Consider the following 27,300-nt stretch of genomic DNA (forward strand, 5'->3'; position numbering starts at 1 on the left):
TTGAAGATATTGTCCTATATGGTATCACAATTGTACAATCCAATAAGAAAGATACCCTACAAACTAGTGGTTTACTTCACTCGAAAATACTAATGCACCATCACACATCTTAGGATTGGTCAAATCATTAACAAAGTGGTATCAACTTCTAATATAAAGCTCACTCGAGACTAGCATCCTAAAAAATCAAGGACCAAATCTTGGAACCTCAAACTTTGAGTCATGGGTAGGTTGCGCCTGAAGCTTTTCATTGCTTGACCCTGATGACGTCTTCGCATGGAGTTCTCTGGCCTTTCCATAGAGGTACATATACAAACCACTGAAAACCAATGCACTACCTAACAAGCTGCCAAATAATAGCAAAATGTATTACTTATGGAACAAAAGAGTACGCAAGTGTAAACGTTAAAACAAGAAATGGTCAAGCTATTATATTTGATGTATTTCTAATGAAAATGTTAAGCTAAGGGCCAGTTCGTTTAGGTGGCTTAAAAATAAGTTGCCTCTTCCCAGCTTAAAAAATAGCCGCCTCCAAAATTTGTTGAGACTTATAATTAGTTATTACATAATTAGTTTAGAAGCCCCAATAAATAATAGAGATGGCTTATGGAAAAATTTGGGAAGCAGGTGGCTTATTTTTTAAGATGCCAAAAGAACTGACCCCAAATCACAACATTCGTTAAGGAACATTTTTACTCTCTCTATTCCAAACCACTAGATGGCTATAGCGTCGCTACATTTACACACAACACATCAATTATACACAGGGACAGAGCCAGGGAGCATGTTGAGGCCATGCCCCCTTAGCTTTTTTCTCAAACAACCTCCTATTTATTATCTCAAGATAATCTAAATTCGTGTGTTTGCCACCTCCAAAATTTTATATCTTCCCATTGCTACCCCCTTGTATCACATTCCTAGATCCATCCTGATTATGCATTCACTAATCATATTGATCACAAGAGACGCTTACATGTCCATACATCATGATAAGCACAAATATATTTAAGCACCATTTTCTTGTAATTTAATAAAGGCACTTTTATATTTGTCACAAGAATGAGCTCGCCCTAGGCTATTGTGTCTTCAAGTCACACTTAATAATTTTGTGTAACTTCTTTAGATAATGGTAAGTACATTTAGAATACACACACCCCAGGGCAGGGACCTTATGTCCAATTACAATACATGCATAAATACATATACGAAAAAGCAAAAGCTTTGAATATGAGTCCGAGTATTAGAACAAAATACACGTACCTCCCAACCGTGATGCTTTCTCCTAGTAATAATGCCCCAAGAACCATGGTGAAGACAATCGATAATGTGTTGAACATTGGTGGAAAAACAGGTCCGCGCTTTTCCACGGCGTATAGATTCAACCAATAATTGGCGGTTGTGCCAAGTGCAGCCTACGTTCCAAATCAAGTATGGACACATTGTTTTCTATTGTTTTTAACTATCAAGTTAAGAGAAAATATAGAAACAAATGCTTTTAATATTCAACATCATGAAGCATTTGGATCTCAAACCATATGGGAAGTCCTTGCAAGCAAGTTTTACTACTTTGAACTGAGTTAACTTTTAACGGAGATATGCCCATTGGAATCCTATGATTCAAAGGATTTTCATAGGAAATTTGGAGGATTAGAATCCTTAGTAAATTTTCCCTATGTTGGTTATTTATTCATAGGATTGAATCCTAGTTCTGAATTATTCCTTTGCACCACTTCCCATATGATTTCTAGCATCCACTCAAATCTCTTTGAAATAATACTTTGTTTTTCTATGATGTAATAAAACCGAAATCTCCTATAGGATTGAGATGGTATTGACATTCCAATACTACGTCTTTCCTATTCCCATGTTCTTACAATCCCGCGAATCAAACATTCCCTGATTCTGGTAGCTAGAGTAAAGGTTGAATACACCACAACTCTAACCAATCTTGTCCTTAAAAGTCTCCTATGACTACAATCAGAACCTATCGTGCTTGTGTTCCTTGATTTTTTGCTTGGTAAACTAAGATTAGCTTCTACATATAGTGGAGTTATCAGTTAGATTGAATAAAAGTAATGCAAATTCAGGCAATAGCAAGGGATTTTCTAAAATTGAATGTATTCTAGAAAAGACTTACCAAGTAGACAATTGTTAATAGTTGAATGTTCCATCCTACTTGCCAAGCAAGTTTGTCCCTCCTCAAAAACATTCCTACGACACCTGTTTGTAAACCACCTAGAACACAGGTCAACATTGATGACCAATGTTTCCATGGGCACACCTTTAAAACTTTCACCTGCATTATTAGAAATTCTTCATTGTTACCAGTCAAGAACAAGGATAAAAAACTCAAATCATGTTATGCCTATTATGGGAAATCTGAAGGAAATATGCCCTAGAGGCAATAATAAAGTTGTTATTTTATATTATATTTCCTTATTCATGATAAAGGTTTATTATTCATGCCAGAATTGTATTGATCAGAAATTTAAATACATGTGTGAATGCATAAACAAATATCGTGTCCCTAGTAAGCCTCTACTACACTAGCTCATTGATTAAAGATGGTTAAGAGGTTTCCTAACCATAGACATGTGTTGTCATTTGATAGTGGGATCACATCATTAGGAGAATGATGTGATGGATAAGACCCATCCATTAGCTTAGCATAATGATCTTCAGTTTATTGCTATTGTTTTCTTCATGTCAAATACATATTCCTTCGACTATGAGATTATGCAACTCCGGGATACCGGAGGAATACCTTGTGTGTTATCAAATGTCACAACATAACTGGGTGATCATAAAGATGCTCTACAGGTATCTCCGAAGGTGTTTGTTGAGTTGGCATAGATCGAGATTATGATTTGTCACTCCAAGTATCGGAGAGGTATCTCTGGGCCCTCTCAGTATACACATCATAAGAAGCCTTGCAAGCAAAGAGACTAATGATTTAGTTGCAGGATGATGTACTACGGAACGAGTAAAGAGACTTGCCGGTAACGAGATTGAACTAGGTATGAAGATACCGACGATCGAATCTCGGGCAAGTAACATACCTACAGACAAAGGGAATAATGTATGTTGTCATAACGGTTCGAACGATAAAGATCTTTGTAGAATATGAAGGAGACAATATGGGCATCCTGGTTTTGCTATTGGTTATTGACCAGAGAGGTGTCACGGTCATGTCTACATAGTTCTTGAACCCGTAGGGTCCGCACGCTTAACGTTCGATGGCAATATTGTATTATATGAGTTATGTGACTTGGTGACCGAATGTTGTTCGGAGTCCCGGATGAGATCACGGACATGACGGGGAGTCTCAAAATGGTCGAGAGGTAAATATTAATATATAGAATGATAGTATTCGGACACCGGAAGCATTTCGGAAGGTATCGGGTATTTATTGGTGTACCGGAGGGGTTACCGGACACCCCCGGGGGAATATATGGGCCATATGGGCCGTGAGAGGGGAGCACACCAGCCCACAAGGGGTGGCGTGACCCCCTATGGAAGGAGGCCGATTGGGATAAGGAAAAAGGGGGTTCACCCCCCTTCCTTCTCTCTTCCCCCTTCCCTTTTCTCTCCGGTGAATTATGGAAGGGGGGCGCCACTTGGGGACTTGGAGCTGATGGGGAACGTAGCAGAAATTCAAAATTTTCCTACGTGTCACCAAGATCTATCTATGGAGAGACTAGCAACGAGGGGAAGGAGAGTGCATCTACATACCCTTGTAGATCGCTAAGCGGAAGCGTTCAAGAGAACGGGGTTGATGGAGTCGTACTCGTCGTGATTCAAATCATCGATGATCCTAGTGCCGAACGGACGGCACCTCCGCGTTCAACACACGTACAGCCCGACGATGTCTCCCACGCCTTGATCCAGCAAGGAGAGAGGGAGAGGTTGAGGAAGACTCCATCCAGCAGCAGCACAACGGCGTGGTGGTGATGGAGGAGCATGGCAATCCTGCAGGGCTTCGCCAAGCACCACGGGAGAGGAGAAGTACTTGGGAGAGGGGAGAGGGCTGCACCAGAACATTGGTATGGCTGCCCTCCCACCCCCCACATATATATAGGGGCAAGGGAGAGGGGGGGGCGCAGCCTTGGCCCTTCCTCCAAGGAAGGGTGCGGCTAAGGGAGGAGTCCCTCCTCCCCAAGGCACCTCGGAGGTGCCTTCCCCCTTTAGGACTCTTCCTTTCCTTATCCCTTGGCGCATGGGCCTCTTGGGGCTGGTGCCCTTGGCCCATATAGGCCAAGGCGCACCCCCTTACAGCCCATGTGGCCCCCCGGGGCAGGTGGCCCCACCCGGTGGACCCCCGGGACCCTTCCGGTGGTCCCGGTACAATACCGGTGACCCCGAAACTTGTCCGGTGACCAAAACAGGACTTCCCATATATAAATCTTTACCTCCGGACCATTCCGGAACTCCTCGTGACGTCCGGGATCTCATCCGGGACTCCGAACAACATTCGGTAACCACATACAAACTTCCTTTATAACCCTAGCGTCATCGAACCTTAAGTGTGTAGACCCTACGGGTTCGGGAGACATGCAGACATGACCGAGACGTTCTCCGGTCAATAACCAACAGCGGGATCTGGATACCCATGTTGGCTCCCACATGTTCCATGATGATCTCATCGGATGAACCACGATGTCAAGGACTTAATTAATCCCGTATGCAATTCCCTTTGTCTAGCGGTATTGTACTTGCCCGAGATTCGATCGTCGGTATCCCGATACCTTGTTCAATCTCGTTACCGGCAAGTCTCTTTTACTCGTTCCATAACACATCATCCCGTGATCAACTCCTTGATCACATTGTGCACATTATGATGATGTCCTACCGAGTGGGCCCAGAGATACCTCTCCGCTTACACGGAGTGACAAATCCCAGTCTCGATTCGTGCCAACCCAACAGACACTTTCGGAGATACCCGTAGTGTACCTTTATAGCCACCCAGTTACGTTGTGACGTTTGGCACACCCAAAGCACTCCTACGGTATCCGGGAGTTGCACAATCTCATGGTCTAAGGAAATGATACTTGACATTGGAAAAGCTTTAGCATACGAACTACACGATCTAGTGCTATGCTTAGGATTGGGTCTTGTCCATCACATCATTCTCCTAATGATGTGATCCCGTTATCAACGACATCCAATGTCCATGGTCAGGAAACCGTAACCATCTATTGATCAACGAGCCAGTCAAGTAGAGGCTTACTAGGGACATGGTGTTGTCTATGTATCCACACATGTATCTGAGTTTCCTATCAATACAATTCTAGCATGGATAATAAACGATTATCATGAACAAGGAAATATAATAATAATCAATTTATTATTGCCTCTAGGGCATATTTCCAACAGTCTCCCACTTGCACTAGAGTCAATAATCCAGTTCACATCGATATGTGATTAACACTCAAGGTCACATCCCCATGTGACTAACACCCAAAGAGTTCTGGGTTTGATCATGTTATGCTTGTGAGAGAGGTTATAGTCAACGGGTCTGAATCTTTCAGATCCGTGTGTGCTTTACAAATCTCTATGTCATCTCCTAGATGCAGCTACCACGTTCTATTTGGAGCTATTCCAAATACGTGTTCTACTTGGAGCTATTTCTAAATTGTTGCTCCATTATACGTATCTGGTATCTCTACTCAGAGCTATCCGGATAGGAGTTAAGCTTGCATCGATGTAACCCTTTACGACGAACTCTTTTACCACCTCCGTAATCGAGAAAATTCCTTAGTCCACTAATTACTAAGGATAACTTTGACCGCTGTCCTGTGATCCATTCTTGGATCACTTCTTGTACCCCTTGATGACTCATGGCAAGGCACACTTCAGGTGCGGTACACAGCATAGCATACTGTAGAGCCTATGTCTTAAGCATAGGGGATGACCTTCGTCCTTTCTCTCTATTCTGCCGAGGTCGAGCTTTAAGTCTTAACTTCATACCTTACAACTCAGGCAAGAACTCCTTCTTTGACTGATCCATCTTGAACACCTTCAAGATCATGTCAAGGTATGTGCTCATTTGAAAGTACCATTAAGCGTTTTGATCTATCCTTATAGATCTTGATGCTCAATGTTCAAGTAGCTTAATCCAGGCTTTCCATTGAAAAAACACTTTCCAATAATCATATATGCTTTCCAGAAATTCTACGTCATTTCTGATCAACAATATGTCAACAACATATACCCATCAGAAATTCTATAGTGCTCCCACTCACTTCTTTGGAAATACAAGTTTCTCATAAACTTTGTATACACCCAAAATCTTTGATCATCTCATCAAAGCATACATTCCAACTCCGAGATGCTTACTCCAGTCCTCAGAAGGATGGCTGGAGCTTTGCATACTTATTAGCATCTTTCAGGATTGACAAAACCTTCCAGTTGTATCACATACAACCTTTCCTCAAGAAAATCGTCGAGGAAACAATGTTTTGACATCCTATCTGCAAGATTTCATAAATAATGCCGTGACTGCTAATATAATTCCAACAGACTCTTAGCATCGCTACGGGTGAGAAAGTCTCATCGTAGTCAACTCCTTGAACTTGCCGGAAAACATCTTAACGCCAAGTCGAGCTTTCTTAATGGTGATACTTACCATCATTGTCCGTCTTCCTTTTAAAATCCATCTGTACTCAACAGCCTCACGACCATCGAGTCGTTCTGCCAAAGTCTACACTTTGTTTTCATACATGGATCCTCTCTCGGATTTTATGGCCGCGAGCCATTTATCGGAATCTGGGCCCACCATCGTTTCTCCATAGCTCGTAGGCTCATTGTTGTCTAGCAACATGACTTCCAAGACGGGATTACGTACCACTCTGAAGTAGTACGCATCCTTGTCATCCCACGAGGTTTGGTAGCGACTTGATCGAAGTTTCATGATCAATATCATAAGCTTCCACTTCAATTGGTGTAGGTGCCACAGGAACAACTCTTTGTGCCCTGCTATACACTAGTTGAAGTGACGGTTCAATAACCTCATCAAGTCTCCACCATCCTCCCACTCAATTCTTTCGAGAGAAACTTTTCCTCGAGAAAGGACCCGATTCTAGAAACAATCCCTTATTGCTTTCGGATCTGAGACAGGAGGTATACCCAACTATTTTGGGTGTCCTATGAAGATGCATTTATCCGCTTTGGGTTCGAGCTTATTGGCCTGAAACTTTTCCACATAAGCGTCGCAGCCCCAAACTTTCAAGAAATGACAGCTTAGGTTTCTCTAAACCATAGTTCATACAGTGTCATCTCATCGAAATTACGTGGTGCCCTATTTAAAGTGAATGCGGTTGTCTCTAATGCCTAACCCATAAACTATCGTGGTAATTCGATAAGAGACATCATGGTACGCATCATATCCAATAGGGTGCAGTTATGATGTTCGGACACACCATCACACTATGGTGTTCCAGGCCGTATTAGTTGTGAAACTATTTCCACAATGTCTTAATTCTATGCCAAACTCGTAATTCAGATATTCATCTCTATGATCATATCATAGATATTTTATCCTCTTGTCACGACGATCTTTCAACTTCACCCTGAAATTACTTGAACCTTTCAATAATTCAGACTCATGATTCATCAAGTAAATATACTCAACATCTACTCAAATCATCTGTGAAGTAAGAACATAACGATATCCACTACATGCCTTAGCACTCATTGGACTGCACACATCAAAATGTATTACTTCCAACAAGTTGCTTTCTAGTTCCATTTTACTGAAAAACGAGGCTTTCAGTCATCTTGCCCATGTGGTATGATTTGCATGTCTCAAGTGATTCAAAATCAAGTGAGTCCAAACGGTCCATTTGCATGGAGTTTCTTCATGCATATACACCAATAGACATGGTTCGCATGTCTCAAACTTTTCAAAAACGAGTGAGCCCAAAGATCCATCAACATGGAGCTTCTTCATGCGTTTTATACCGATATGACTTACGTGGCAGTGCCACAAGTAGGTGGTACTATCATTACCATCTTTTGGCATGAACATGTGTATCACTACGATCGAGATTCAATAAACTATTTATTTTAGGTGCTAGACCATTGAAGGTATTATTCAAATACACAGAGTAACTATTATTCTCCTTAAATGAATAACCGTATTGTGATAGACATAATCCAATCTCGTCTATGCTCAGCGCAAACACCAAATAACAATTATTCAGGTTTAACACCAATCTCGATGGTAGAGGGAGCGTGCGATGCTTGATCATATCAACATTGGAAACACTTCCAACACATATCGTCAGCTCACCTTTAGCTAGTCTCCGTTTATTCCGTAGCTTTTGTTTCGAGTTACTAACACTTAGCAACCGAACCGGTATCTAATACCCTGGTGCTACTAGGCGTACTAGTAAAGTACACATCAACACAATGTATATCCAATATACTTCTATCAACCTTGCCAGCCTTCTAATCTACCAAGTATCTAGGGTAATCCCGCTCCAGTGGCTGTTCCCCTTATTATAGAAGCACTTAGTCTCGGGTTTGGGTTCAACCTTGGGTTTCTTCACTAGAGCAGCAGCTGAATTGCCGTTTCATGAAGTATCCCTTCTTTCCCTTGCCCTTCTTGAAACTAGTGGTTTCGCCAACCATCAACAATTGATGCTCCTTCTTGATTTCTACTTTTGTGGTGTCAAACATCGCGAATATCTCAAGGATCATCATATATGTCCCTGATATATTATAGTTCATCACGAAGCTCTAGCAGCTTGGTGGTAATGACTTCGGAGAAACATCACTATCTTATCTGGAAGATCAACTCCCACTCGATTCAAATGATTGTTGTACTCAGACAATCTGAGCACAAGCTCAACAATTGAGCTTTTCTCCCTTAGTTTGCAGGCCAAGAAAAATCGTCGGAGGTCTTATACCTCTTGATGTGGGCACGAGCCTGAAATCCCAATTTCAGCCCTCGAAACATCTCATATGTTTCGCGACGTTTCAAAAACGTCTTCGGTGCCTCAACTCTAAACATTTTAACCGAACTATCATGTAGTTATCAAAAAGCGTATGTCAGATGTTCGCAACATCCACAGACGACGTTCGAGGTTCAGCACACTGAGCGGTGCATTAAGGACATAAGCCTTCTAAGAAGCAATGAGGACAATCCTCAGTTTACGGACCTAGTCCGCATAATTGCTACTATCAACTTTCAACTAAATTTTCTCTAGGAACATATCTAAATAGTAGAACTGAAGCGCGAGCTACGACATAATTTGCGAAGACCTTTTGACTATGTTCAGGATAATTAAGTTCATCTTATGAACTCCCACTCAGATAGACATCCCTCTAGTCATCTAAGCGATTACATGATCCGAGTCAACTAGGCCGTGTCCGATCATCACGTGAGACGGACTAGTCAACATCGGTGAACATCTTCATGTTGATCGTATCTTCTATACGACTCATGCTCGACCTTTCGGTCTTCTGTGTTCCGAGGCCATGTCTATACACATGCTAGGCTCGTCAAGTTAACCCTAAGTGTTTTGCATGTGTAAAACTATCTTACACCCGTTGTATGTGAACGTAAGGATCTATCACACCCGATCATCACGTGGTGCTTCGAAACGGAGAACTTTAGCAACGGTGCACTGTTAGGGGAGAACACTTCTTGAAATTTTAATGAGGGATCATCTTATTTACTACCGTCGTTCTAAGCAAATAAGATGCATAAACATGATAAAAATCACATGCAATCAAATAATAGTGACATGATATGGCCAATATCATATAGCTCCTTTGATCTCCATCTTGGGGCTCCATGATCATCTTGTCACCGGCATGACACCATGATCTCCATCATCGTGTCTTCTTGAAGTTGTCTCGCCAACTATTACTTCTACTACTACAGCTAACGGTTAGCAATAAAGTAAAGTAATTACATGACGTTTATGTTGACACGCAGGTCATAAATAAATTAAGACAACTCCTATGGCTCCTGCCGGTTGTCATACTCATCGACATGCAAGTCGTGATTCCTATTACAAGAACATGATCAATCTCATACATCACATATATCATTCATCACATCCTTTGGCCATCACATCACAAGGCGTACCCTGCAAAAACAAGTTAGACGTCCTCTAATTGTTGTTTGCATGTTTTACGTGGCTGCTATGGGTTTCTAGCAAGAACGTTTCTTACCTACGCAAAAACCAGAACGTGATATGCCAATTGCTATTTACCCTTCATAAGGACCCTGTTCATCGAATCCGATCCGACTAAAGTGGGAGAGACAGACACCCGCCAGCCACCTTATGCAACTAGTGCATGTTTGTCGGTGGAACCGGTCTCACGTAAGAGTACGTGTAAGGTTGGTCCGGGCCGCTCCATCCCACAATACCGTCGAAACAAGATTGGACTAGTAACGGCAAGCATATTGAACAAAATCAACGCCCACAACTACTTTGTGTTCTACTCGTGCATAGAATCTACGCAATAGACCTAGCTCATGATGCCACTCATGGGGAACGTAGCAGAAATTCAAAATTTTCCTACGTGTCACCAAGATCTATCTATGGAGAGACTAGCAACGAGGGGAAGGAGAGTGCATCTACATACCCTTGTAGATCGCTAAGCGGAAGTGTTCAAGAGAACAGGGTTGATGGAGTCGTACTCGTCATGATTCAAATCACCGATGATCCTAGTGCCGAACGGACGGCACCTCCGCGTTCAACACACGTACAGCCCGACGATGTCTCCCACGCCTTGATCCAGCAAGGAGAGAGGGAGAGGTTGAGGAAGACTCCATCCAGCAGCAGCACAACGGCGTGGTGGTGATGGAGGAGCATGGCAATCCTGCAGGGCTTCGCCAAGCACCACGGGAGAGGAGAAGTACTTGGGAGAGGGGAGAGGGCTGCACCAGAACATTGGTATGGCTGCCCTCCCACCCCCCACATATATATAGGGGCAAGGGAGAGGGGGGAGGCGCAGCCTTGGCCCTTCCTCCAAGGAAGGGTGCGGCTAGGAGGAGTCCCTCCTCCCCAAGGCACCTCGGAGGTGCCTTCCCCCTTTAGGACTCTTCCTTTCCTTATCCCTTGGCGCATGGGCCTCTTGGGGCTGGTGCCCTTGGCCCATATAGGCCAAGGCGCACCCCCTTACAGCCCATGTGGCCCCCCGGGGCAGGTGGCCCCACCCGGTGGACCCCCGGGACCCTTCCGGTGGTCCCGGTACAATATCGGTGACCTCGAAACTTGTCCGGTGACCAAAACAGGACTTCCCATATATAAATCTTTACCTCCGGACCATTCCGGAACTCCTCGTGACGTCCGGGATCTCATCCGGGACTCCGAACAACATTCGGTAACCACATACAAGCTTCCTTTATAACCCTAGCGTCATCGAACCTTAAGTGTGTAGACCCTACGGGTTCGGGAGACATGCAGACATGACCGAGACGTTCTCCGGTCAATAACCAACAGCGGGATCTGGATACCCATGTTGGCTCCCACATGTTCCACGATGATCTCATCGGATGAACCATGATGTCAAGGACTTAATTAATCACGTATGCAATTCCCTTTGTCTAGCGGTATTGTACTTGCCCGAGATTCGATCGTCGGTATCCCGATACCTTGTTCAATCTCGTTACCGGCAAGTCTCTTTTACTCGTTCCGTAACACATCATCCCGTGATCAACTCCTTGATCACATTGTGCACATTATGATGATGTCCTGTCGAGTGGGCCCAGAGATACCTCTCCGCTTACACGGAGTGACAAATCCCAGTCTCGATTCGTGCCAACCCAACAGACACTTTCGGAGATACCCGTAGTGTACCTTTATAGCCACCCAGTTACGTTGTGACGTTTGGCACACCCAAAGCACTCCTACGGTATCCGGGAGTTGCACAATCTCATGGTCTAAGGAAATGATACTTGACATTGGAAAAGCTTTAGCATACGAACTACACGATCTAGTGCTATGCTTAGGATTGGGTCTTGTCCATCACATCATTCTCCTAATGATGTGATCCCGTTATCAACGACATCCAATGTCCATGGTCAGGAAACCGTAACCATCTATTGATCAACGAGCCAGTCAACTAGAGGCTTACTAGGGACATGGTGTTGTCTATGTATCCACACATGTATCTGAGTTTCCTATCAATACAATTCTAGCATGGATAATAAACGATTATCATGAACAAGGAAATATAATAATAATCAATTTATTATTGCCTCTAGGGCATATTTCCAACAGGGGCGCACCCTGGTTGCCTCCCTTCTCCCTCCCACCTATATATATGTGGGGGGCACCCCTAGCACACCCAAGACAATTACCTAGCCGAGTGCAGCGCCCCCTCCACCGTTTACCCCCTCGGTCATATCTTCGTAGTGCTTAGGCGAAGCCCTACGACGATCACTTCACCATCACCGTAACCACGCCGTTGTGCTGACGGAACTCATCTGCTACCTCGACAACTTGGTGTATCAAGAAGGCGAGGGACGTCACCGAGCTGAACGTGTGCAGAACGCGGAGGTGTCGTGCGTTCGGTAGTTGATCGGTTGAAGCACGAGGAAGTTCGACTACATCAACCGCGTTGTTTAAATCTTCCGCTTATGGTCTACGAGGGTGCGTAGACACACTCTCCCCCTCGTTGCTATGCATCTCCATGGATAGATCATTGCGTGTGCGTAGAAATTTTTTGTTTTCCATGCAATGTTTTCCAAACAGTGGTATCAGGGCCAGGTTTATGCGTAGATTATATGCACGAGTAGAACACAAAGAGTTGTGCGTGGTAATAGTCATGCTGCTTACCGCCAACGTCTTATTTTTATTCGGCGGTATTGTGTGATGAAGCGGCCCAGACCAACCTTACATGTCCACGCACATGAGACCGGTTCCACCGACAGACATGCAACTAGTTTTGCATAAAGGTGGCCGATACGTCTCCAACATATCTATAATTTATGAAGTATTCATGCTAATATAGTATCATTCTTGGATGTTTTACAATTATTTTATAGCAACTTTATATCATTTTTGGAGACTAATCTATTGACCCAGTGCCCAGTGCCAGTTGCTGTATTTTTGCTTGTTTTTTACATCATAGAAAATCAATATCAAATGGAGTCCAAACATTGCGAAACTTTTTGTGGATTTTTTATGGGCCAGAAGACTCCTGATGGGCCAGAGCAGCACCTGGGGGTGAGGGGGGCACAACCCACTAGGGCGCGCCAGGGCCCCCTGGCGCTCCCAGGTGGGTTGTGCCCACCTCGGTGGCCTCCCATACCCCTTCTTTGCACTATAAATTCCCAAATATTTCGAAACCCGTAGAGGTTAACCTAGATCAAAAGTTCCGCCGCCGCAAGGATCTGTAGCCACCGAAAACCAATCTAGACCCCGTTCTGGCATCCTGCCGGAGGGGGGAATCATCTCCGGTGGCCATCTTCATCATCCCGGCGGCCACCACGATGAGGAGGGAGTAGTCCACCCCCGGGGCTGAGGGTTTGTACCAGTAGATATGTGTTTAATCACTCTCTCTCTCTCTCTCTCTCGTGTTCTTGAGATGCCGCGATCTTGATGTATCGCGGGCTTTGTTAATATAGTCGGATCATATGGTGTTTCCCCCTCTCTATCTTGTTATGATGAATTGTGTTTTTCCCTTTGAGATTTTGTTGTTACCGGATTGAATACTTTTATGGATTTGAGAACACTTGATATATGTCTTGCAATCGAATACTCGTGGTGACAATGGGGTATCGTATTGATTCACTTGATATATGTTTTGGCACTCAACTCACAGATTCCTGAGGTGACATTGGGGTAATCTATGCATAGGGGTTGATGCACGTTCTTGTCTTTGTTTCTCCGGTAGAAATCTTGGGGTACTCTTTGAAGTTCTTTGTGTTGGATTGAGTATTATATGAATTTGCTTTGGTGTTATTTTAGTATGAAATCTAGGATAGATCGAACGGAAAGAATAGCTTTGTGTTATTTTAGTATGAACTCTTGAATAGATTGAACGAAAATAATATCTTTGAGGTGGTTTCGCACCCTACAAACAATGTATTCTTATGTTCTCCGCTAGATAGGAACTTTGTAGTGATTCTTCATCGCACTTTGAGGGGTAATTATATGATCCAATTATATTAGCACTGTTGAGAGATTGCACTAGCGAAAGTACGGACCCTAGGCCTCATTTTCAAGCACTGCAATACCATTTTGTGCCCATTTACTATTTTCTACCTTGCTGTTTTTATTTATAAAGATTATAAAAATATATTTCTACCATCCATATTACACTTGTATCACCATCTCTTCGCTGAACTAGTGCACCTATACAAATTGCCATTGTATTGGGTGTGTTGGGGACACAAGAGATTTCTTGTATTTGATTGCAAGGTCGTTTGAGAGAGACCATCTCCATCCTACACCTCTCACGGATTGATAAACCTTTGGTCATCCACTTGAGGGAAAATTGCTACTGTCCTACAAAACTCTGCGCTTGGAGGCCCAACACGTGTCTACAAGAATAAAGTTGCGTAGTAGACATCAGTGGCTGGCGGGTGTTTGTTTCTCTTACTTTAGTTGAATCGAATTTGACTACGGACGGTCCTTGAAGAAGGTTAAAATAGGAAACTTGACGAAACACCATTGTGGTTTGATGCATAGGTAAGAACGGTTCTTGCTAGAAGCCCGTAGCAGCCATGTAAAACTTGCAACAATAAAGTAGACGTCGTCTAACTTGTTTTTGCAGGGCATGTTGTGATGTGATATGGTCAAGACATGATGTGATATACGTTATTGTATGAGATGATCATGTTTTGTAAAAGTTATCGGCAACCGGCAGGAGCCTTATGGTTGTCTCTTTATTGTTTGAAATGCAAATGCCATGTAATTGATTTACTTTATCACTATGCGTTAGCGATAGTCGTAGAAGCAATAGTTGGCGAGACGACCACGATGCAACGATGGAGATCAAGGTGTCAAGCCGGTGATGATGGAGATCATGACGATGCTTTGGAGATGGAGATCAAAAGCACAAGATGATGATGGCCATTTCATGTCACATATTTTGGTTTCATGTGATGTTTATCTTTTATGCATCTTATTTCGCTTAGTATGGCGGTAGCATTATAAGATGATCCCCTCACTAAATTTCAAGGTAAAAGTGTTCCCCCTAAGTATGCACCGTTGCTATAGTTCGTCGTGTTGAGACACCACGTGATGATCAGGTATGATAGACTCTACGTTCGCATACAATGGGTGCAAGATAGTTTTGCACATGCGGAATACTTGGGTTAAACTTGACGAGCCTAGCATGTACAGACATGGCCTCGGAACACTTGAGACCGAAAGGTCGAACGTGAATCATATAGTACATATGATCAACATAGAGATGTATTGATGACTACCCCATCTCACGTGATGATCGGACATGGGTTAGTTGATTTGGATCACGTATCACTTAGATGACTTGAGGGATGTCTATTTAAGTGGGAGTTCTTAAGTAATTTGATTAATTGTCCTTAATTTATCATGACCTTAGTCTTGATAGTTTTGCATGTCTATGTTGTAGATCAGTAGCTCGCGATATAGCTCCCATATGTTTTTGATATGTTCCTAGAGAAAACTAAGTTGAAAGATGATAGTAGAAATGATGCGGACTGGGTCCCTAATCTGAGGATTATCCTCATTGCTGCACAGAAAAATTATGTCCTTGATGCACCGCTAGGTGACAAACCTATTGCAGGAGCAGACGTTATGAAAGTTTTGCAAGCTCGATATAATGACTACTTGATAGTTTAATCCGCCATGCTTTACGGCTTAGAATCAGGACTTCAAAAATGTTTTGAACACCACGGAGCATATAAGATGTTCCAAGAGCTGAAAATTGGCATTTCAGTTCATGCCCGTGTCGAGAGGTCACTACTAGGGAAAACCTTATACACAGAATATTACCAGCAGCGCTCTTCAAAATACGACGCTACTGCTATTTAGCAACAACGTGTGCCGGAAAAACGTGCTGCTGAAAGAAAAATAGCAGTAGCACGTCATCTCTAAACCGCGCTACTGCTCTAATTGCCATGACCCCGCCGTCCAGCTAGTTATAGCAGTAGCGCCTTACACCGTATCGCGCTACTGCTATTCTCCTTACCTGTAGCGCTTTTTCATACCAGCGCTACTACTAACCCTACCTTATCACCACGCGGCCGACCCTCACTCTCCCTCTCAGTCACTCTCGCCCGCGCCGATAACCATTGTTGTTCGTCGCCGCCGCCGCCGTCGTCCGTCCGCCACCGAGGTACTCCCTCCTTCCGTCCCTCCTCCTCCCACCGCGCCCTCTACCCTCCTCCTCCCACCCCGCCCTCCTCCCTCCGCCTGCGGCCGCCCCCTCCTCCCTCCTCCGCTGGCAGCCTTCCTCCCACCGCCCCTCCCTCCTCCTCCTCCGGCCGGCCCCTCCCCCTCCTCCTCTGGCCGCCCCTCCCCCTCCTCTCTCCTCCCTCCCTCCCTTGTCTCTGTTTTTGCAAATCGTAAGTAACTAGTTTATTTAGCAAGTGATTAATATAACTAGCTTATTTATATTAAGTGCTTAATGGACCTAGTTTATTTAGTAAGTGCTTAATAGAACTAGTTTATTTAGTAAGTAGTTAATAAAACTAGTTTATTTAGTAAGTAGTTAATAAAACTAGTTTATTTAGTAAGTAGTTAATAAAACTAGTTTAATTAGTGTTAGGATTATATATAATATATTTTCGAATATGTTTTTTCATATTTTGAACCATTGAAATGCAATGACAATCGATAAGTGGCCTATGTTTTGCCGGAGTGTTGATTAATTTCCGTTCCGGCAAATTTCAGGCGCTTGATGTGTCCTTTTTTAGCAAAGGTCATGCCGGATTTTTTGGGTTTTGCTGTCGAGTTATAATCTCTGAATTTTGAACACAGGACATGTGTGATGACGATGGGATCCCGGAGTGCGGGTACTGCTATGATGACCAGGGTGTGTGCGACAGGTTTCCTCACCTGCAAAATGATGTTTTTCACCGTGAAGCTGGAAGAGACCTTTGATGTTTGTACGGTATGCAACGACGAGCATTTCATCGTAATTAATATCATCACTTGTGCTTATTTTGTTCAACCTGTAATTTATGGATTTTTTTTCAATTCGATTATTACATCCCGTGCCATGCTAGACCATATGTATTGGAGAAGCTTGGTTTTGTTTTAGATGACTTTGAGAATGTGGAGACGAGGAGGGCTCACTTAAGAACTAAACATGGTTATGAGTTTCTGTTTAAGTTCTACAATGCGGTCGATCGCTCCCATTTCGGTTGCTCTAATTGGGAAGCTCTCTTCAAGGCATATGAATTTGAGATGGGAATGCGAATAAGATTTGATATTCGTCCCGAAGATTATGATGATGATGATAATATCGACATCTGGGTGGATGTGGATATGCCTCCAGTTTTGCCTAGATGTGAGTTTGTCAAACTAATTTGTTAAGTTCAGTAATTTATGTTGTTAATTTAAAAATATTTGGTGTTCGTCCATAGTAAACTTATTTATTTATAATTTTCAGCTTATTTCTTATCTTCAAGAAATACTCGGAAGGTAGTAGACAACACATACTACAGCTATAACTCCGAGCTTAATTGTGAGGAGAAATGTTATCTTGTCTCATTCATAGAAGATGTTGAGGCCTTCAAAACCAGTCACTCTATAAGCCAAAATTATACTAGATACGTGCCACTAGTCCATACATTGCTTGATGATAACTTCATTGCTAAAAACTTGGTAAGATTTTGTTAATGATGGTAACTTCATTGCATACATTATTCTTAAGTAAACCATTGCTAACTATATATGTTACTATTTCGTTTTTGAACAGAGGCTCCCGAAGCAGGTTGTGCCTGACATGCTATTTACCGAAGGTGATATGCATATGGTTAGCTTACGACCAACTCCTTCGGTTGCTTACCATACTGCATACTCGATTTCTTCAAACGATGGAAGGCTCAAAATCAAAGAATGGAGCAAAGTGATGAATGCGCACACGCAAATAATTGGAGACAAAATGAATGTGCGCAAGCCACAAGTTGGAGATAGGTTTATGTCCATTCTTCATTATGGTGAAGGACCGGTTTATCTGTTTTAGGGTATTTTAGCTAGGAGAGAGGAGTAGGTGCTAAGTATTAAGAACAATTAGTTAGTGTTGATTATATATGACTACAATGTCTTAGACTTGATGGTGATGCTGAGTAGGAGTAGTGACTATGAGTACTATGATGATGATGAGGACGAGTTGTTATTATAACTAGTGACGAAGTTGTTATATGATGTCCCATCATGGACAAAAATGATGATTATGAGGAGTTATATGACAATGATATATTATGATGATAAGTTGTTAATGATATTATGATGATGATGAGAAGTTATTATGTCATTGGGTGAAAGAACATCCGATTAGTTTCACATGGATGGATCCAAAGTGACCATTGGTTACTTTGGATCCATGCACTTTAAACTAATCCAAGGTTCTTTCACCTAGTGATTTAATAACTCATTACGATGTAAAAACAATCTTTGCTACTGTATGAAAAATTGTATACAGGTATATGAATATGACCTAAAATTCAAAAGAAATGGAATAGGGAATAATAGTAGTAGCGGTTGTTTTCGAAAGCGCTACTAATAATTAGCGGTAGTGATTGACTTGGAAAGCGCTACTACTAAGTAGATATAGCAGTAGCGAGTGCCACTAGGCGCTACTGCTAAGCATTAGCTGTAGCGCCTTATCAGTAGCGTGCTTACCCGCGCTACTGATAGGCCAAAAACCAGCGCTACTGCTAGGCTTTTCCCTAGTAGTGGGTATGAGACCTCTGACATGTACTTTGCCTACAAGATGGAGGAGAATAGCTCAGCCAGTGAGCATGTGCTCAGAATGTCTGAGTACTACAATCACTTGAATCAAGTGGGAGTTAATCTTCCAAATAAGATAGTGATTGTCAGAGTTCTCTAGTCACTATCACCAAGCTACTAGAACTTCGTGATGAACTATAATATGCAAGGGATGACGAAAACGATTCCCGAGCTCTTCGCGATGATAAAATCAGCGAAGGTAGAAATCAAGAAAAAGCATCAAGTGTTGATGGTTAACAAGACCACTAGTTTCAAGAAAAAGGGCAAGGGAAAGAAAGGGAACTTCAAGAAGAATGGAAAGCAAGTTGCCACTCCCATGAAGAAGCCCAAAGCTAGACCCAAGCCTGAAACTGAGTGCTTCTACTTCAAAGGAAATGGTCATAGAAGCGGAACTTCCCCAAATACTTGGCGGATAAGAAGGATGGCAAAGTGAACAAAGGTATATATAATATACATGTTATTGATGTGGAATTTACTAGTGTTCGTAGAAACCCCTGGGCATTTGATACCGGTTCAGTTGCTGATATTAGTAACTCGAAACAGGAGTTGCAGAATGAAGAGAGACTAATTAAGGGTGAAGTGACGATGTGTGTTGGAAGTGATTCCAAGGTTCATACGATCACCATCGCACACTCCCTCCACCTTCAGGATTAGTGTTAAACCTAAAATAAATGTTATTTGGTGTTTGCATTGAGCGTGATATGACTAGATCATGTTTATTGCAATATGGTTATTCATTTAAGTTAAAGAATAATTATTGTTCTGTTTACTTGAATAAAACCTTCTCTGGTCATACACCCAAGGTGAATGGTTTATTGAATCTCGGTCGTAGTAATACACATTTTCATAATATTGATGCCAAAAGATGCAAAGTTGATAATGATAACGCAACATATTTGTGGCACTACCGTTTAGGTCATATTGGTATAAAGCGCATGAAGAAACTCCATGCAGATGGGCTTTTGGAATCACTTGATTATGGATCATCTGATACTTGCGAACCATGCCTCATGGGCAAGATGACTAAAACTCCGTTCTCCGGAACAATGGAGCGAGCCAATGACTTATTGGAAATAATACGTACCGATGTATGCGGTCCGATGAGTGTTGGGGCACGCGGTGGGTATCGTTATTTTCTGACCTTCACAGATGATTTGAGTAGATATGGGTATATCTACTTAATGAAACACAAGTCTGAAACATTTGAAAAGTTCAAAGAATTTCAGAGTGAAGTAGAGAATCATCGTAACAAGAAAATAAAGTTTCTACGATCTGATCGTGGAAGCGAATATTTGAGTTACGAGTTTGGCCTTCATTTAAAACAATGTGGAATAGTTTCACAACTCACGCCACCTAGAACACCACAGCGTAACGGTGTGTCCAAATGTCGTAACCGTACTTTATTAGATATGGTGCGTTATATGATGTCTCTTACCGAGTTACCACTATCGTTTTGGGGTTATGCATTAGATACAACTGCATTCACGTTAAATAGGGCACCGTCTAAATCCGTTGAGACGACACCGTATGAACTGTGGTTTGGCAAGAAACCTAAGTTGTCATTTCTTAAAGTTTGGGGTTGCGACACTTATGTCAAAAGGCTTCAGCCTGATAAGCTCGAACCCAAATCGAAGAAGTGCGTCTTCATAGGATACCCTAAGGAAACAATTGGGTACACCTTCTGCCACAGATCCGACGGCAAGTTCTTTGTTGCCAAGAATGGAATCTTTCTAGAGAAGGAATTTCTCTCGAAAGAAGTGAGTGGGAGGAAAATAGAACTTGATGTGGTAATTGTACCTTCTCTCAAATTGGAAAGTAGCACATTAGAGAAAACCGTTCTCGTGATGCCTACACAAACTAGTGAGGAAGCTAATGATGATGATCATGAAACTCCAGATCAAGTTACTACCGAACCTCATAGGTTGACCAAAACACGTACCGCACCAGAGTGGTACGGTAACCTTGTCCTAGAAGTCATGTTGTCAGACAATGGCGAACCTACGAACTACGAATAAGCTATGATGAGCCCAGATTCTGATAAATGGCTTGAGGCCATGAAATCTGAGATAGGATCCATGTGTGAGAACAAAGTGTGGACTTTGGTGGACTTGCCCGATGATCGGCAAGCCATTGAGAATAAATGGATCTTCAAGAAGAATACAGACGCTGATGGTAATGTCACCATCTATAAAGCTTTACTTGTCGCGAAAGGTTTTTGATAAGTTCAAGGAGTTGAATACGATGAGACCTTCTCACCCGTAGCGATACTTAAGTCAGTCCGAATCATGTTAGCAATTACCACATTTCATAATTATGAAATTTGGCAAATGGACATCAAAACTGCATTCCTTAATGGGTTTCTTAAAGAAGATTTGTATATGATGCAACCAGAAGGTTTGGTCGATCCTAAAGGTGCTACCAAAGTGTGGAAGCTCCAGCAATCCATCTATGGACTGGTGCAAGCACCTCGAAGTTGGAATATATGCTTTGATGAGGTGATCAAAGCATACAGTTTTATACAGACTTACAGTGAAGCCTATATTTACAAGAAAGTGAGTGGGAGCTCTGTAGCATTTCTGATATTATATGTGGATGACATATTGGTGATTGGAAATGATATAGAATTTCTGGATAGCATAAAAGGATACTTGAATAAGAATTTTTCAATGCAAGACCTCGGTGAAGCTACTTACATATTGGGCATCAAAATTTATAGATATAGATCAAGACGCTTAATAGGACTTTCACAAAGCACATACCTTGACAAAGTTTTGAAGGAGTTCAAAATGGATCTGTCAAAGAAAGGGTTCTTACCTGTATTGTAAGGTGTGAAGTTGAGTAAGACTCAAAGCCCGACTACAACAAATGATAGATAGAGAATGAAAGTCATTCCCTATGCCTCAGCCATAGGTTTTATAAAGTATGCCATGTTGTGTACCAAACCTGTTGTGTACCTTGCCATGAGTTTGGCAAGGGGGTACAATAGTGATCCAGGAGTAGATCACTGTACAACGGTCAAAATTTATCCTTAGTTACCTAAGAGGACTAAGGAAATATTTCTTGGTTATGGAGGTGATAAATAATTCATTGTAAAGGGTTACGCCGATGCAAGCTTTGACACCAATTCAGATGACTCAGAGTCTCAATCTGGATATATATTGATAGTGGGAGCAATTAGCTAGAGTAGCTCCATGCAGAGCATTGTAGACATAGAAATTTCCAAAATACATACGGATCTGAATGTGACAGACATGTTGACTAAACTTCTCTCACAAGCAAAACATGATCACTCCTTAATATTCTTTGGGTGTTAATCACATGGTGATGTGAACTAGATTATTGACTCTAGTAAACTCTTTGGGTGTTGGTCACATGGCAATGTGAACTATGGGTGTTAAATCACATGGTGATGTGAACTAGATTATTGACTCTAGTGCAAGCGGGAGACTGAAGGAAATATGCCCTAGAGGCAATAATAAAGTTGTTATTTTATATTATATTTCCTTATTCATGATAAAGGTTCATTATTCATGCTAGAATCGTATTGATCAGAAACATAAATACATGTGTGAATACATAAACAAATATCATGTCCCTAGTAAGCCTTTACTAGACTAGCTCATTGATCAAAGATGGTTAAGGTTTCCTAACCGTAGACAACTGTTGTCATTTGATAGCGGGATCACATCATTAGGAGAATGATGTGATGGACAAGACCCATCCGTTAGCTTGGCATAATGACCGTTCAGATTATTACTATTTCTTTCTTCATGTCAAATACATATTCCTTCGACTATGAGATTATGCAACTCCCGGATACCGGAGGAATACCTTGTGTGCTATCAAACATTACAACGTAACTGGGTGATCATAAAGATGCTCTACAGGTATCTCCGAAGGTGTTTGTTGAGTTGGCATAGATCGGGATTAGGATTTGTCACTCCGAGTATCAGAGAGGTATCTCTGGGCCCTCTCGGTAATACACATCATAAGAAGCCTTGCAAGCAAAGCGACTAATGAGTTAGTTGCAGGATAATGTATTATGGAACGATATTGAACTATGTATGAAGATACCGGTGATTCAATCTCGGGCAAGTAACATACCGACAAACAAAGGGAATAACGTATGTTGTCATAACGGTTCGACCGATAAAGATCTTCGTAGAATATGTAGGAGCCAATATGGGCATCCAGGTTCCTCTATTGGTTATTGACCGGAGAGGTGTCTCGGTCATGTCTACATAGTTCTCGAACTCGTAGGGTCTGCACGCTTAATGTTCGATGACGATATTGTATTATATGACTTATGTGATTTGGTGATCGAATGTTGTTCAGAGTCCCGGATGAGACCATGGACATGACGGGGGGTCTCGAAATGGTTGAGAGGTAAAGATGGATATATAGGACGATAGTATTCGGACACCGGAAGCATTCCGGGAGGTATCGGGGTACCGGAGTGGTTACCGGACACCCCCAGGGGAATATATGGGCCATATGGGCCATGAGAGGGGAGCACACCAGCCCATGAGGGGTGGTGTGTGCCACCTATGGCAGGAGGCCGATTGGGAGAAGGAAAAGAGGGGGTTTACCCCCCTTCCTTCTATCTTCCCCCTTCCCTTTTCTCTCCGGTGAATTATTGAATGGGGAGGGGGGCACATCAAGTAGGATTCGGATCCGATTTGGGGGCACCCCTAGCACACCCAAGACAATTGCCTAGCCGTGTGCGGCGCCCCCCTCCACCGTTTACACCCTCGGTCATATCTTCGTAGTGCTTAGGCGAAGCCCTGCGATGATCACTTCACCATCACCGTCACCACGCCGTCCTGTTGACGGAACTCATCTACTACCTCGACAACTTGCTGGATCAAGAAGGCGAGGGACGTCACCGAGCTGAACGTGTGTATAACGCGGAGGTGCCATGTGTTCGGTACTTGATCGGTTGAAGCACGAAGAAGTTCGACTACATCAACCGTGATGTTTAACGCTGCTTATGGTCTACGAGGATACATAGACACACTCCCCCCCCCCCCTCGTTGCTATGCATATCCATGGATAGATCATTGCATGTGCGTAGAAAATTTCTATTTTCCGTGCAACGTTTCCCAATAAAATCATAGATACAAGCCTTAGTATGAAAACTCCGTATCATAATTTGACATACCTGTATGGGATACCAAAATGCATAACATATGCAATCACCCAACAAAAGCAAGGTTCCCCTCATATGATGTTGTCCTCCGGCTACTCCATTAGAAATCTTAATTATGCCTTTTATAACCGAGGTAAAGAGATGCAGTTCCTTTCCGTTGTACATGCTAATCAGCAAAGCCCCACCAAAACATAACAATGCACCAACCACCTTGGCGCTGGCCTCTTTGGATTTGAGGCGCAAGCTCTCCATACTGCAAAATATATCTTGAGAGTTGCATTTTTAATATCCAGTAATTAAGGTAAGTAACTAAGTTATTTATACACAGGGACGAAGTTACTAGTAATTGTAACTAATTAGTAGACTAAAGCTGGATTTGGGTAGCTCTAGTAGATTGGAGGAAAGGAGTTAGAGTATGTTTTTGTACGGTGGAGGAAAGGGTTGTTTATTACCCAAGCAATATTGACAGGACAAACGTGAAGAGCGGAGTCAAACTTGAGAAGATCACACCATAGGAGGCGCTTGTGTCATGTAGCCCATAGTAATACATTGCCATAGGCAACGAGTATCTGTACAATGTAAGGATATCACTATCAACATCAATATACCTTATTCCTTAATAATATACTCAAAGAAAAAGTAACTAAATCACATTTAACATTTGGTCTATATAATTGACTATGAAATTTTAAACATAAGTTTTGCATCAGCCTGTTAATATTTTGTTGTGGTTACGGAGAAATAAAAAAGTCATAAGATATTTGAATAATATGGCACACAATTTTTCCATTTGTTTCTAGGAGGATTTGAAAAAACTTTTAGCATACGGGGATTGTAGACCAGTCGGGTTCAATTTAATTTTTGGCATGGAGCCAAAGAGTTGACTAAGTTAGTTGGCTAATGTATGCTTGGTCATTTTCAGACCAACGTATAACCAATTCGCTTGACTGATTTTGATGGGAACAAAATATAGAGTTACCAGATAAAAACAAAATAATTATTTTGTTTTAGTTCAAATGTATATAGGATAGTTCATTGAGTGTATATACCCGACAAAAGCATTGATGGAGAGCCACACAAGAGCCTTTGTATCCAATTCTTTCCACTTCCCTCTGCAAATTTATCATACACAATCTTGAGTCAATGGTTAAAAGTTATAGTAGTACTTCCCACGATAATAATTTATATTGTTAACAAAATTATCGAGAAACAAAATTATTGACCTTTCGAGGAGTAGAGCAAATGGCAAGATGAAAATGACACCTAGAATGCTTCTATAACAGAGCAATGAGAATACAAACATGCCGCCATCAACTGCTACCTTGCTTAATAGTATAGTTCCTGTGTTGATGAGCTCCCCAAGGAGCACACAGACAGTTGGTTTCCACCTGCTTCCTGTGCAGCAGTTTCAGTCACAATGTTAGAAGTAGCGCACATTCCCCGCAAGCAAAACAAATGCGTTTTATCCCAGTTTAAAAAGTAGAACATCGTCAACATCCGTACAAAAATCTCCATATAGATGCACCTAGTGGATAAATAGTCAGTTGTGACGCACATACACGGAAAAGATTTCCATATTCCGTGAAGAACGTGTCCGTTACATGGACCTAAGTATCCATTTTTTTCATCGAAATAGCATTCACATAAGCAGCCATAAACGTTTGCAAATATGAGCACTGAAAAGCTATGAACTTTCCACTGTATATTTTGTTGAGCTTGCAGAAATTGAAATGAACTTTCCCACTTTGCATCAGAATGGGTGATATTTCCAAATGTGAGAATTAACTTCTCAAAGGCTGAAATCCAGCTGCTTTCAAGCAAAAAAAAACTTTGCATCAAACAGATATGCCTATTACTGATACTGAGCGTGGATTTGGTGAACATGTTGGTTCCACCGAACCCCTTACAAATAGTAAATTCAAAAAAAATAGGGAAAATAAAAAAACTAATTTTATTTTCTAACATATGTGGCCGACTGGTATACTCATGCATGAAGTTTCATGAAGAAATGACATACATGGCATTCTGAGCAAAAATACTACTATATTTGAAAACACTACTTGAATGAAAAGCAAGGTCACATTGCATTTTTTTCACTATGGAATATGTCAGAGGTGGCATTCCTTCACAAAACTTCACACGTGAATAGGATGGTCAATAAAGTTTGATACCCTAATTTTTCAGATTTTTTTCTAGTATCTTTTTTAGTTCACTATTCAAGTGGGTGCATGTTGAATAAGAGCACCTACAACCGGACATACCTAATACAAGTTGCCAAACGCCCGTGGGGGCGTCCAAGCGCGTGTGCGAATGGCTACCAGGCATACCCCAAATTTCATCACAAACAACCACAATAGAGATATCGGATTACCATTTTCATACAAACTCATGCAACCACATATGATCTACATCTACTGCTATCAACTACTAAACTACTAGTCCTCATCGTCGGAGATGTTGATGATGTTGGTGCCGAAGCCGCCAGCCTCATGGTCATTGGTGGCCGGGCACACGGCCGGCCCGTCTTCCTCCACAAGCTCGGTGAAGAGCTCGGCGATTCGCCTCACCTCGTGCTCCGACTCGAAGGACTCGAGGAGAACAGTTGCTCCGCCATCTCCGTTTGGGCCCCCTCAAACTTCGCCATGGCGTAGGCCATGTTGAAGCGGCAGAAATTGGATCCGCCTCCACCGCCACCTCCGGCTCCTCCTCGAACGCATCATCCTCCGTCGGCTCCGGTTCCTCCTTCTCCATGACAGTGTCGTCCTCATCCGGCTCCGCCGCCTCCTCCTCGAACACGTCCTCCTCCGCCGGCTCTAGTTCCTCCTCCTTCATGGCAGCATCGTCCTCATCCGGCTCCGCCGCCTCCTCCTTCTCCTTTGGCTCCGGTGAATCCGATGAAGGGCGACAGTGATACGAGCAACACGCCAGGACCGGATCTCCTTCGGCAACTACAAGCGGTGCTCTGGCATCAATATGGTGTATGTAGTGATCCTCTGCCCGGCCATGTCTATCGGCTACGACGAGCAAATGAAAGTTGGTGGCGTGGGTGGGAGGGAGATGGAAGGAATGGGACGGGCTAAGGTTGGGTTGCCACCGTCCAACTTAAATAGTCAGACTTGCTCCCTCGGGCGGTATGCTGTAGCGTCGCCCCGCGGCATGGAAGGGAAGCAGGAGGCCGTCAGACCAACGATCTCTGTGTGTCACCGCCCGGGCCCCTGCGGTCAGTCCTACATGTCGCCCACG

The 27,300-nt window shown here is 42.6% G+C and overlaps 1 protein-coding gene across 1 annotated transcript; it reads right to left on the reverse strand.

Annotated features, from left to right (window-relative positions):
- Positions 1 to 25,475, reverse strand: LOC125534458 (WAT1-related protein At5g64700-like). Its single transcript, XM_048697679.1, has 6 exons — positions 25,281 to 25,475; positions 25,107 to 25,169; positions 24,070 to 24,310; positions 2,138 to 2,296; positions 1,261 to 1,412; positions 1 to 346 (listed from the first exon to the last, which is right to left on the reverse strand). Exons 1-6 carry the CDS (start codon positions 25,358 to 25,360, stop codon positions 187 to 189), a joined length of 855 nt encoding a protein of 284 aa, XP_048553636.1. The 5' UTR covers positions 25,361 to 25,475; the 3' UTR covers positions 1 to 186.
- Between the last annotated feature and the right edge of the window lie 1,825 nt (positions 25,476 to 27,300).

Source organism: Triticum urartu, chromosome 2 (assembly GCF_003073215.2).
Source record: "Triticum urartu cultivar G1812 chromosome 2, Tu2.1, whole genome shotgun sequence".
NCBI classification, from domain to species: domain Eukaryota; kingdom Viridiplantae; phylum Streptophyta; class Magnoliopsida; order Poales; family Poaceae; genus Triticum; species Triticum urartu.

Coding starts and splice junctions, on each gene's coding strand:
- LOC125534458 (XM_048697679.1), bottom strand. CDS start 25,360: ATGTTTGTATTCTCATTGCTCTGTTATAGAAGCATTCTAGGTGTCATT. Junction 2,297..24,069: donor CATTTTGGTATCCCATACAG/GTATGTCAAATT, acceptor CTAATAATGCAG/GTGAAAGTTTTAAAGGTGTG. Junction 1,413..2,137: donor TATTAACAATTGTCTACTTG/GTAAGTCTTTTC, acceptor TTTGGAACGTAG/GCTGCACTTGGCACAACCGC.